Source organism: Dasypus novemcinctus, chromosome 1 (assembly GCF_030445035.2).
Source record: "Dasypus novemcinctus isolate mDasNov1 chromosome 1, mDasNov1.1.hap2, whole genome shotgun sequence".
Classification (NCBI taxonomy): Eukaryota; Metazoa; Chordata; class Mammalia; order Cingulata; family Dasypodidae; genus Dasypus; species Dasypus novemcinctus.
In genome coordinates, this window is record NC_080673.1 from 114,751,720 (window position 1) to 114,763,836 (window position 12,117).

The 12,117-nt window shown below is 39.5% G+C and overlaps 1 protein-coding gene across 3 annotated transcripts in view; it reads left to right on the forward strand.

Annotated features, from left to right (window-relative positions):
* FAM13A (family with sequence similarity 13 member A) overlaps positions 1-12,117 on the forward strand; it is a 432,557-nt gene that overhangs the window by 204,715 nt on the left and 215,725 nt on the right. For all 3 annotated transcript variants that reach the window (XM_071215588.1, XM_004480543.5, XM_058295541.2), the window contains exon 5: positions 5,631-5,784. In XM_071215588.1, coding sequence (XP_071071689.1) covers positions 5,631-5,784 — 154 coding nt within the window. The remainder of the gene's footprint in view (positions 1-5,630; positions 5,785-12,117) is intronic.

The window sequence follows — 12,117 nt, forward strand, 5'->3', positions numbered from 1 at the left end:
TATTAGGCACTGCCTATGTTCTTGAGAGATTCTTGCCCCTCTAATTGAGAATGTAGCAGGACTCCCCAGGATGGGAGTTTAATATTTTCTTGTTTATTGTATAGGTCTCCTCCCACTGAGATAACACTATGACAAGATGAATACTTAGAAATTCCATAGAGGCATGCCCCAAGTTTTCCCTATCCCACGCGTCCCTCCATACCCAACACCCTACAACAATACCCCTCCCCTGCCATATTTGCCAAAAGAACATTCACACATTGTAGATTTACCCACAGATCTGCATATCCCCAGGGTTTGCCTGCTTCTTCCTCTAACCCTCCCTCCTGTTCCATGGATAGTCCAACCCAACACCCCTACACTACTCCCCCCCCCCCAGACCAGCACCACTGATCCCAATCACATCACTGCACCACTCTCATCCCCAACCACTGCCCAACCATGCTCTTCCACCTTAACATAGATTTTGCCCATATGGCCATCTGCTCATCACCCTCTACTCCCTTTCTTTCTCCTGTTAACATATCTTCTAGATTCTAGCTCTGTGAGTATGCTCAGTTTGCTTAAGTCATATCAGTGAGGTCATGTAATATTTGTCCTTCCGTGCCTGGCTTACTTCACTCAACATAAGGTCTTCAAGATTCATCACAGCCATTTTTTTATTTAGATGGTTGAATACTTTGTAAACTGGTCAGCTCTAGCTAATGAAATGGCTTCCCCAGTTGGGGTTTCTGTCTGTTACTTGTATATTAGTTATATGTATATGTGTCTGTGCATGTTCTCTACACAGTTGTAAGGTGTCACTGTATTTAACTGTTACACTTGTCACCTTTCAATAAAGCATATAAAATGTTGATTTTAAAAAGTCTTGCAAAACCTCATGCCAAGCACCCAGCTGAGCTGTGCCCAGAATCCTGACCAATGAAAGTGGTGTGGTATAAATGTGTTTGCTTTAAACTGTTAAATTTGTGGTAATTTTTAACAAAACATAAATATACCATCAAATTGATCAAAACTGAAATAAGGTGGTAAGGATATAGAGCAGTAGGGGATTGTCAATCCCCATGGTCACGGAAGCTGCCAGTAGCACCACCTGCCATGTGCTGAGCATGACACTCCAGCATTGGAAGTCAAGGAATACAAGAGATACCCTGGAGAGACTTCCTGAGAGCTGAAGCTACCACATCTTGAGAACTGTGAGCCCAGAGGGAAACCTCTTGGATGGAGAATCAAATCATTAGGTCTGTAGACATAAAGCCACTGAATCAGGAGGCCCCAGAAACCAGTTTGTGAAGGCAATGACTTCCTGGTTTGGTCACCTATGTTAGAATGGAAATCCTTCCATCTCCCTTCTTTGCCAGGTTCTCTCACACCAAGTCTTGGAAAGACCATGGAAGACATCAGCTATCTCATCACCTTCCCCAGCACTTTCGCAGCATGGAAACCATTGTTTATAACTTCTATATACTATATCAATGGAGAGAGAATTCATCTTCATAGGTGCTTGTGAAATTTTCATAGCCATTCTTGTGGAACCAAAGGGAATCTCCCCAAAGGAAAATAGCCTCTCCATAGGTTGTATCTGCCTCCTTGTCACCCTATTCCTAAACTTATCATCTCCATAAAGGGCGGAAGTAGCTTTGAAGAACTCTGTGTGTGTGTGTGTGTGCGCACACACGTGTATGTGGTGGGAAGAAGAGGAAGATGTAAAAGAAAGGGAAAGAATAATGTGCTTTTTGCTACTTGTTTCACTAGATATATGACTACATTCACATTCCAAGGGGAATTCTTCTCCATAGCAGGTCATTTGGAGTGACCATGGGATGTTTCTGGGAAAACTTTTATTCTATTCTTATTTCATGAAATACAGAACCTAGAAAAGTCCATGAAAAAATCAGTGTTCAAGTTGAGGTTGCAAAGGCAATGATTGTTACATGGATTGTTTTGTACATTTCAAAATCATGCTTGCTTTAACACCTCCACCTAAATGAATGAATGAATGAATGAATAAATGGCAGTCTGCCTCCCCTTGGGGGATCCAAGAGTCTCCTTTCATTATGTATCCGCTCTGTCTCAGTCCAAGTTGGCAGTATTACTGCTGATATAAATTTCTCAAAAACCTTATGGGTTTTCTGTGGTTTGATTAGAGATTCTGTAAGAAAAAAAGCCACATCCACTGAACTTTTCAAAATAGCCTCTTCTCTTTTGGCTTATGCTGACATAGCTGATGGACAATGTCTTTAGGTTCCTAGAGGCCCTCTAGTTTGACTGATAATCCTTAATCTCATGAAATGGACCTCTGTGTCATGACTTAACAACCTGAGCTTTTTATCTTTCTGAGGTTCAGTCAAAAGGTTGTACAGTATGGTCTCAACCTTTTCCCTAGAGCCTGCTTTTCTGATTGTGACTTTTAATTTTAGTATGTTTTGCCATCTGGAGAGTCTGAGAATTTTGAAAATCATCACATCCTGTTGAATTTTTGTTTAACAGTTCTTCCCTCGATTCCTTTCTGCCTTTGCATTTTACAATAAGCGGTAAGAAGAAACCAGGTGTCACTTTTAAAACATTGTTTGGAAATCTCTGTAACTGTATCTCCAAGTTCATTGCTTACGAATCTTGTTTTCCCTGTAACTGCAGGATACAATTTTGGTAAGTGTTGTGCCAACATAACAAGGATCTCCCTTCTTCTAATTTCCTCACTTACTTTTGAGCCCTCAGTAGAAGAGTCCTTGAAAGTCCAAATTTCTACCAACAGTTCATTCAGACATTTTAGGCTTTCTTTATAATGCTTCCCAAAGTCTTCCAGGCTTCTCTTTCTACCCCATTTCAAAGCCACTTCCACATTTTAGGTATTTATTACAGCAGCACCCCATTTCCAGGTACGAAATTCTTCATTAATTTTCTATTGTTGCAAAACACATTACCACAAATTTAGCGGCCTCAAACAACAAACATTTACTATCTCACAGTTTCCCTGGGTCAAGAGTGCAGGCAAAATTTAGCAAGGTCTTCCATTCTTAGTTTCATAAGGCTGAAATCAAAGTGTCAGGCTGCATTTTCATCTGCAAGCCTGAATTTGGGAAAGAATCTGCTTCTAAGCTCATTCAGGTTGTTGGCATAACTAATTTCCTTGTAGTTGTATGCCTGGGAATCCCAGTTCCTCACTGACTCTCAACTAGAGGGCTCCCTCTGCTCCCCTCAGTTCCCTGCCAGATGACCCTGTTACAACATGATACCTTACTTCTTCAATGCAAGCAGGAAAATCTGTCTGCTAAGACCAAGTCTCAAATAACATAATGCAATCATGGGAGTAAAATCCTATATCAACTTTACCATATTCTGCTGGTCAGAAGCCAGTCGCAGATTCTGTCCACACCAAACAGGAAGAGATTACACAAGGGTGGGACTCAATTGGGTGTCACTTTAGGGAGTTTAATCAGATTGTGTAGTAGGCTGAATAATGTACACCAAGGATATCAAGTCCTAATCCTGGAAACCTGTAAATATTGCCTTATTTGAAAAATGTGCCTTTGCATATATGATTAAGTTAAGGACAATGAGATAAAGAGAGTATCCTGGATTTTCTGGGTGAGTCATAAATGTAACCACATGTCCTTAAAGAGGGAATTAGAGGAAGATTACACGCTCACACACACACTTACAGAAGAAAATGCCATGTGAAGATGGAGCAAAGAGAGATTTGAAGATTGGAGTGATGGGGTTAACAAGAAACGCCAGTTGGCGGCGGACTTGGCCCAGTGGTTAGGGCATCCATCTACCACATGGGAGGTCCGCGGTTCAAACCCCGGGCCTCCTTGACCCGTGTGGAGCTGGCCCATGTGCAGTGCTGATGCACGCAAGGAGTGCCGTGCCACGCAGGGGTGCCCCCTATATAGGGGAGCCCCACACGCAGGGAGTGCACCCCTAAGGAGAACCGCCCAGCGCGAAAGAATGTGCAGCCTGCCCAGGAATGGTGCCGCACACACGGAGAGCTGACACAACAAGATGACGCAACAAAAAGAAACACAGATTCCCATGCCACTGACAACAATAGAAGTGGACAAAGAAGACACAGCAAATGGACAAAGGGAACAGACAACCGGGGTGGGTGGGGGAGGGGAAATAAATAAATTAATTAAATAAATCTTTAAAAAAAAAAAAAAAGAAATGCCAGTAGTAATGAGAAGCTGGAAGAGGCAAGGAACAAATTCTCCCCCTAGAATCTCCAGAGTACTGCAGCCCTTCAATACCTTGATTTCAGCCCAGAAATCTTGACTTCTAGCCTCCAGAACCATGAGAGAATAAATTTCTACTGTTTTAAACTACTAGCTTGTAACTTTTTTTTTTTTAAAGATTAATTTATTTATTTAATCCCTCCCCCCCGGTTGTCTGTTCTCTGTGTCCATTTGCTGCGTCTTGTTTCTTTGTCCGCTTCTGTTGTCGTCAGCGGCACGGGAAGTGTGGGCGGCCCCATTCCTGGGCAGGCTGCACTTTCTTTTTCGCGCTGGGCGGCTCTCCTTACGGGGCTCACTCCTCGCGTGGGGCTCCCCTACACGGGGGGCACCCCTGCGTGGCAGGGCACTCCTTGCGCGCATCAGCACTGCGCATGGGCCAGCTCCACATGGGTCAAGGAGGCCTGGGGTTTGAACCGCGGACCTCCCATGTGGTAGACGGACGCCCTAACCACTGGGCCAAGTCCGTTTCCCTAGCTTGTAACTTTTTATAGCACCTACAGGGTATTTATATAGATGGGTATGAAAGGATATCCTAGTGCTGCTTTGTTAATGCATTTCACTGTTTACTTAATGAGACACAGTATCATTTAATACGATTGATGGTTCAGCATTTAATACGATTGATGGTTCAGGTGCTTGCTTCTTTAAATGTTCCAGCTTGTGTCCTTTTCTGTTTTTCTCTTGTACCAGTTCTCTTGCATATTGTTCCTTATTGATTTGTAGGAGTACTTTACATATCTACCAATCTTTTGCTAGTTGCATGTATTACTGTAGAATATGTTTATCTTCTTCCAATCTGTAGTCGGTTGTTTTTTATATTGTGTGTTTTGCATTCAGAATTTTCTCAATTATTTTTATTATGGAAAATTTTAAACACACCCAAGAGAATAGAAAAGAATATAATAAATCTCCCATATACCCATCACTCAGCTTCAGCAGTGACCAGCATTTTGTCAGAGGTATTCATTTCCTTTAAGGCTTGTACTTTTTGTATGTTATCTAAGAAATCCTTAAATGAAGATCAGGTTATATTTTTTATTAAGCCTAGTATTTCTGTCATAACACTATTTTTCATTGTAACTTTTATATAAATATTGTCTTATGTGTAACAAATTCTGATATATACAAAGTCTTACCCTCTTGGGTGTTAATCTATAACTACTTTCTAAACAATCAGTATCTTTCTTGTTCAGCACAGGCTATCAATTCAGAACTCAGGAACTCACTAACTGTTGCAGCAATGTCATACATGTTGCCATAGTGTTTGTTTAAATCCCATGCACACTTATAAGAAGGGATGTCAAAATGAGATGTCAAAATATAAGTCTGAGTCAGCTATGCTGGCACTTTTGTTTTTACAAAGTAACTCATTTCAATTTTTTTTCTTATATCTAGGGTGCCACCTGGACTGGAAGGCATGAAAGAACAGGACATCTGCAACAAGATAATGGCCAATATACTACAAAATTATAGTACTCTGTTTGACATAGAGAATACAGAATATGATAACCAGAGGTGTGAAAACCTAACTAGGCATATCATAGTAAAAGTAAGTAATTTTGGTATTTAAGGATTGCTATAATTCTGGATTGAAGGTATTTTCTTTAAAGCCTTCTTTGTCCAAAAAAAATCTACATGGGTATAATTTTATATTATTGTTCTTATAGTTTAGTTGAATTCTTCTAATGAAATCTATTCCCTCTATCAAGTGTTTACTAAAATGATGTATATATTCTTTTAATATTGCAAAATAATAATGATTTTATGTTTCTTGCTGCTCTAAAATCATCTCCAAAGCACTTACGTGAGTCCAGTTCTGTGGCAAATAGATCACTGGCTCGTCTTGTGGAGGCCCATTGTTAGAACAATGACAGGTACATTTAGCTGAATTCAGGAGTGCTAGCTTATTAACTAGATTGCAAATTCTTGAAGAGTATATTACTATTTTATTTTGTCTTTGTTGTGTCTGGCACACTTTCAGTCTGAGCCTCAGATTTTAAGTCCCTTATGTGGAGGCCTTGGTAACTATCATCAGTGAAACAATATTTTATTAAACCTTTAGAGGAGAGTCCTTGTCAATTCTATCTTAATTTTTTATATATTTGCTGATAATCTGTAACATCCTTTTACACACTAGGTAAATGCATGTAGGTTTCAACAGACCTACAGTTGAGAGTCAAAGGATAAACATCTAAACCAAATTCTCTAGATGTGGAAAAAGGCGTCTTCTGTCTTTCTCAATTATACTGAGGTAAATCATGATGGAGCTTATAAGAGAAGTATCCTCAGGAGGTTTCCTGAGACATATCAAATTTACAGATTGCAATATACTCTTGTAGATTTATATAGTTATGTATGATAAAACCACAAAAACCTGATTTGGGCATTGAAGGGGTATTTTCCTCTCTTCTTCCAGTTGAGACCATGACTTTGAAAAATTAATGGGTATCAAGTAGTGCCCTACCAAAACAGCCACATACACAAAAAAGAGCCAGATTAGGCTTTCTTAATTAGGATTTATGCTATTAATACAGAGTTCATCTCCTGAGAACTGAGAGGAATACATTTTATTTTATTTTATTTTATTTTTTTTAAAGATCTATTTATTTATTTAATTCCCTCCCTCTCCCCCGGTTGTCTGTTCTTTGTGTCTATTTGCTGCGTCTTGTTTCTTTGTCCGCTTCTGTTGTCGTCAGCAGCAGGGGAAGCGTGGGCGGCGCCATTCCTGGGCGGGCTATACTTTCTTTCGTGCTGGGTGGCTCTCCTTACGGGGCGCACTCCTTGTGCGTGGGGCTCCCCTACGCGGGGATACCCCTTCTTGGCAGGGCACTCCTTGCGTGCATCAGCCCTGCACATGGCCAGCTCCACACGGGTCAAGGAGGCCCGGGTTTGAACCGTGGACCTCCCATGTGGTAGACGGACGCCCTAACCACTGGGCCAAGTCCGTTTCCCAAGAGGAATACATTTTAGTAGGAATCTTGCCAACCTATAACAAGAATTTAAACTGAAAAGTAAGGGAGAACAATGCTCAGATAAAATGATAAAAGGAGATATTTTGGAAACTATCAAGTATAACCTGGGGTGTGGTTAACATGGTAGCTGAGAAAATATATCCATAATACACAAGTGGATATTACAAGGAAAATAGTTTCAATTTTGATACCAAAAAATAACAATATTTTGAAACTGAAAAAAAATCTCCCTTAAGTTTGATCCTCTAGTTTCTGAAATACCTTGCAAAGTACCTCTTTTTTAAATATTGAAAGGTGATTGACTTGTTTCAGATAAATCTCATATACTTTTTAACATGCATACCTCTTTACTAGGATTGATAAATTAATAAAGTAAACCTCAAATATAACAAATGGATGAATAATATTTCATAAGCATGACAAACTGACCAAGACAGAGTTAATCTCCCACTATAGTAATTGAAGGTTATATGCTATGCAAATAAAATACACCTGTTGAGATATGTGGAAGAGTACCCTGCTAGGAAATCCTTGAATTAATAGGTTTAAGCATGGTGGAGTATACAGCATGAGAGCATAAGATATGGCAGATAAACTCATAATGTTATGGGAACCAAATATAGATGCCTTAGGTGGATGAATAATGTGACGGATACCCTACTGGTGCAAGTTACATAGCAGGCCTGGAGGCAGATAAATGCCGTGACTAGAACCTATGTAACTATATTCCTATATTCTGTAAGCATCATTCTACTACAGCAGAACACTTAATGCTTTTTTTTTTAACTGACTTCCCTGATGGTTTCATCTTTGAGATGGCAGGAAATGCTATGAGGAAATATGATTCTCTGGATGAAATAATAACTAACAAGAATGAAATTGAAATTATGGAAGTCTTAGTAGGATGTACCAATGCCCTTTGGGATTCATAATAAAGGAAAACATGCTGGCCACAGTTACAAATGTAAACCTAGACAATGCTTAAAAGCAGATTAAAAACAACTCCAAAGATCAGAGAACTTTAGATATAAACCAAAAGGAGTATGAATTTAAAAGAAATTGGGAGGAGTTCCAGGAAGATGCCATCAGAGTAGGAAGGCAGGGCTCAAGTATCTCAAAAAAAAGACAATGGAGAAAGGGCCAAGCTGTCCGAGAGACCTGCTTTGGGGAAACATGGACCAGGATAGTGCTACACAACTCCCAGGAGGGTGAGGGATAGAGAGATGAAAAACCCAGAACAACCAACATGAGTTACCAACCCTCCACAAGGCCAGGAAGGGCTCCCCTCCCCCACACCAAGATTCCAAGCTAGAGTAAAACCCCTGGCTCACTGCAGCTGACTGAGGGGAACAGACATCTTCTTTCCTGTTAGCTGTTAAAAGGGAAAAGGGATGGGAAGTTGGGAGGCTTCTCTTCAGTGAATTCAGCCATCGGAACCTGCTTTGAATCTTGGCTCTGGCCAGACCAAAACACGGGAAAGTGTGGAGATTGAAAGAAACACCTCAATGAAGAGTACACCAATGAGTGCCTCCTGCCGACTGGTCTGGAAGTTGCCTGTGAAAATCTGTTTTTAATCTTTCTTGACTCCAACTCCTGGGAGAAAATCTGTCCCCATTAGAGAGTCCCTGACCCAATTTTGACAACTTAAGCTGGGCAATTTTAAAGACTCAGATTAAGTTGAAACAAATATTACAGAAGAGTAAGGAAAAGAGAAAAAAAAAAAGGCAAGAGAGAGAAATTGACCATCAGAGTAAATTCACCAACATATTCAGATGCCTAAACATCAGCAAAAAATTGCAAACAATTCTAGGAAACAGGAAAAGATGGCCCAGCCAAAGGAACAAACAGAACAGCCTGAAGAGATACAGGATTTTAAACAATTAATCAGTGATAATTGCACAACTCTCCTAAATCAATTCAAAGAACTTAAAGAAGATATAACTAAAGAGATAAAGGATATTAAGAAGACGCTGGGTGAGCATAAAGAACAATTTGAAAGCCTGCAAAGAAAAATAACAGAGCTTATGGGAATGAGATTAAAAATACATTAGAGGCACATAAGAACAGATTTGAATTGCTCAAAGACAGAATTAGGGATTTTGAAGACAAAACATTTGAACTGGAAAAGACGGGAGAACAAAAAGAGAAGAGAAAACAAAAAATGGAACAGGGTCTCAGGGAATTGAATGACAATGTGAAATGCTCAAACATATACATTATCACTGTCCCAGAAGGAGAAGAGAATGGAAAAAGGGCAGAAAGACTACTTGAAGAAATAACAACTGAAAATTTCCCAACCCTTATGAAAGACACAAAGATCGAACTACAAGAAGGACAACACACACTAAACAAAATATCTGAATAGATCTACCCTGAGACCCTCCAATTCAGAATGATAAATATCAGAGGTAAAGAGAGGATTCTGAGAGCAGCAAGAGAAATGCAAAGCATCACATACAAGGGAACCTCAATAAGATGTAAGTACCAATCTCTCATCAGAAGCTGTGGTGGTGAGCAGAAAGTGGTATGATATATTTAGGTACTGAAAGAGAAAAACTGCCGGCCAAGAGTTCTGTATATGCCATAACTGTCCTTCAAAAATGAGGGGTAGTTCAGAGTCCTCAGAAACAAATAAAAATTGATAGAATATGTTACCAAAAGACCAGAATCAAAAGAGATCATAAAGAGAGTGCTGTAGCCTGAAGGGAAAAAAAAAGGGGAGAGACTTGAAGAAGAGTGTAGAAATGAAGATTATTAAGATGGGTGAATTAAAGGGTAAAAAGACAACAGTAAGATATGACAATACAAAGGCAAAGTACAAAATTAAGTAAGTAATGGTTTTACAGTAATAACATTAAATGTTAATGACTTGAACTCCCTAATCAAAAGTATAGACTGATAGAATGCAGTGGCAGTTTGGCTTTGTTTATAAATTCCAAAAATAGATATTGGATTGTGTTTATAAATTGGTCTGTTCCTCTGGGTGTATTAGTTGTATTAAATTTAGAGCCTTTACTTTTACTTGATTAAATTATGATTAAGGCTTTGATTCTACCATGTCAGTTGGACTTTGAGTCCCCAACCCTTGGTGGGTGAGGACTCACAGAGAAAACAACACAGCAGAGGAGAGAGTTGGAGTTTTGATGCTGGAGACCTGGGAAGTAAATATACAGAGAAGCAGATATGTGAGGAAAGAGAGAAGGCACCATTAGACACGGCAGAGGCCCCGGGAAACCTGAATGAACCTGATAGTTTACAGCTGGCCTTGTGAAGAGAGCAGAACAGCTAAGCCCAGAAAGAAATGTGCTCCAGAGGGAGAGAGAGACAAGCCTTATGCTAACCTACAGCTGAGAATGGATGAAGCTGCTGGGACCACAAAGCCTTAGGAGGAAGAGAAAGGCTGAACCCTCGCAGACTGGCAGCCATGTGGCAACAGACTTTGGTAAAGGGAAGTAATTTATACTTAATGGCCTTGTGACTTTAAGCTTCTAACCCAAATAAATACCCTTTATAAAAGCCAACAGATTTCTGGTACTTTGCATCTGCACCCCTTTGCCTAATACAAATGGATTTAAAAAACCAGTCATCTATATGCTGTCTAGAAAAGACTCACCTCAGACATAAGGACACAACCAGGCTAAAAGTGAAAGATTGGAAAAGATACTCCTTGCAAACAGTAAGCAAAAAACAGCTGTATAGTTATGCTAATATCGGACAAAATAGATTTTCCATGCAAACTGTTAGAAGGGATGAAGAAGGTCATTATATATTAATAAAAGGTGCAATTAAGATTTAAATAAATGGAAGGATATTCCATATTTGTGGATTGGAAGACTAAATATCATTAAGATAAATCCTACCCAATCTGATTTACAGATTCAGCGCAATGCCAATAAAAATCCAAACAACCTTTTTTGCAGAAGTGGAAAAGCCAATTATCAAATTTATTTGGGAAGGTAAGAGGCACAGAGGAGTAAAAAAAAATGATGACTTTAAAAAGAAGAACAAAGTTGGAGGACTCATTTCCTGACTTTAATGTACACTACTTATCTACAGTTGTAAAAAAAAAAAAAAAAATAGCAGGGTACTGGCATAAAGACAGATTGACCACTGGAACTGAAGCAAAACCTCAGAATTAGACCCTTACACCTACAGTCAAGTGATTTTCAGTCACTTTCAGCTGCACCAGAAGGGTCTGTTCAACAAATGATACTGGGAGAATTGGATGGCCATATCCAAGAGAAAAAAAAAGGACCCCTGCCTCACACCTTATGCAAAAATTAACTCAAAATGGATCAAGGACCTAAATATAAAAGCAACAATCACAAAACTTCTAGAAGAAAATGTAGGAAAACATCTTCAAGAGCCTGTGGTAGGTGGTAGTTTCTTAAACCTTACACCCAAAGCACAAGCAACAAAAGAAAAAATAGGTAACTAGTTAGATAAAGATAGATAACTGGATAGATAAAAATAAAAATGAAAGTAGATAACACCTTTGTACCTCAAAGGAATTCATGAAAAGAATAAAAAGGCAGCCAACTCAATGGGAGAAAATATTTGGCAATCACATATCCAATAAGCGATTAATATCTATGATATACAGAGACCATACAATTCAACAATAAAAAGACAAACTACCCAATTAAAAAATGGGCAAAAGACTTGAAAAGATAGTTGTCCAAAGAAAAATACGAATGGCAAAGAAACACATGAAAAGATGTTCAACATCACTAGTGGTTAGGGAAATGCAAATCAAAACTACAATGACAGGGAAGTGGATTTAGCTCAACTGGTAGAGCGTCCACCTACCACATGGGAGGTCCAGTGTTCAAACCCAGGGCCTCCTGACCTGTGTGGTCAGCTGGACCACACGAAGTGCTGATGCATGCAAGGAGTGCCATGCCATGTAG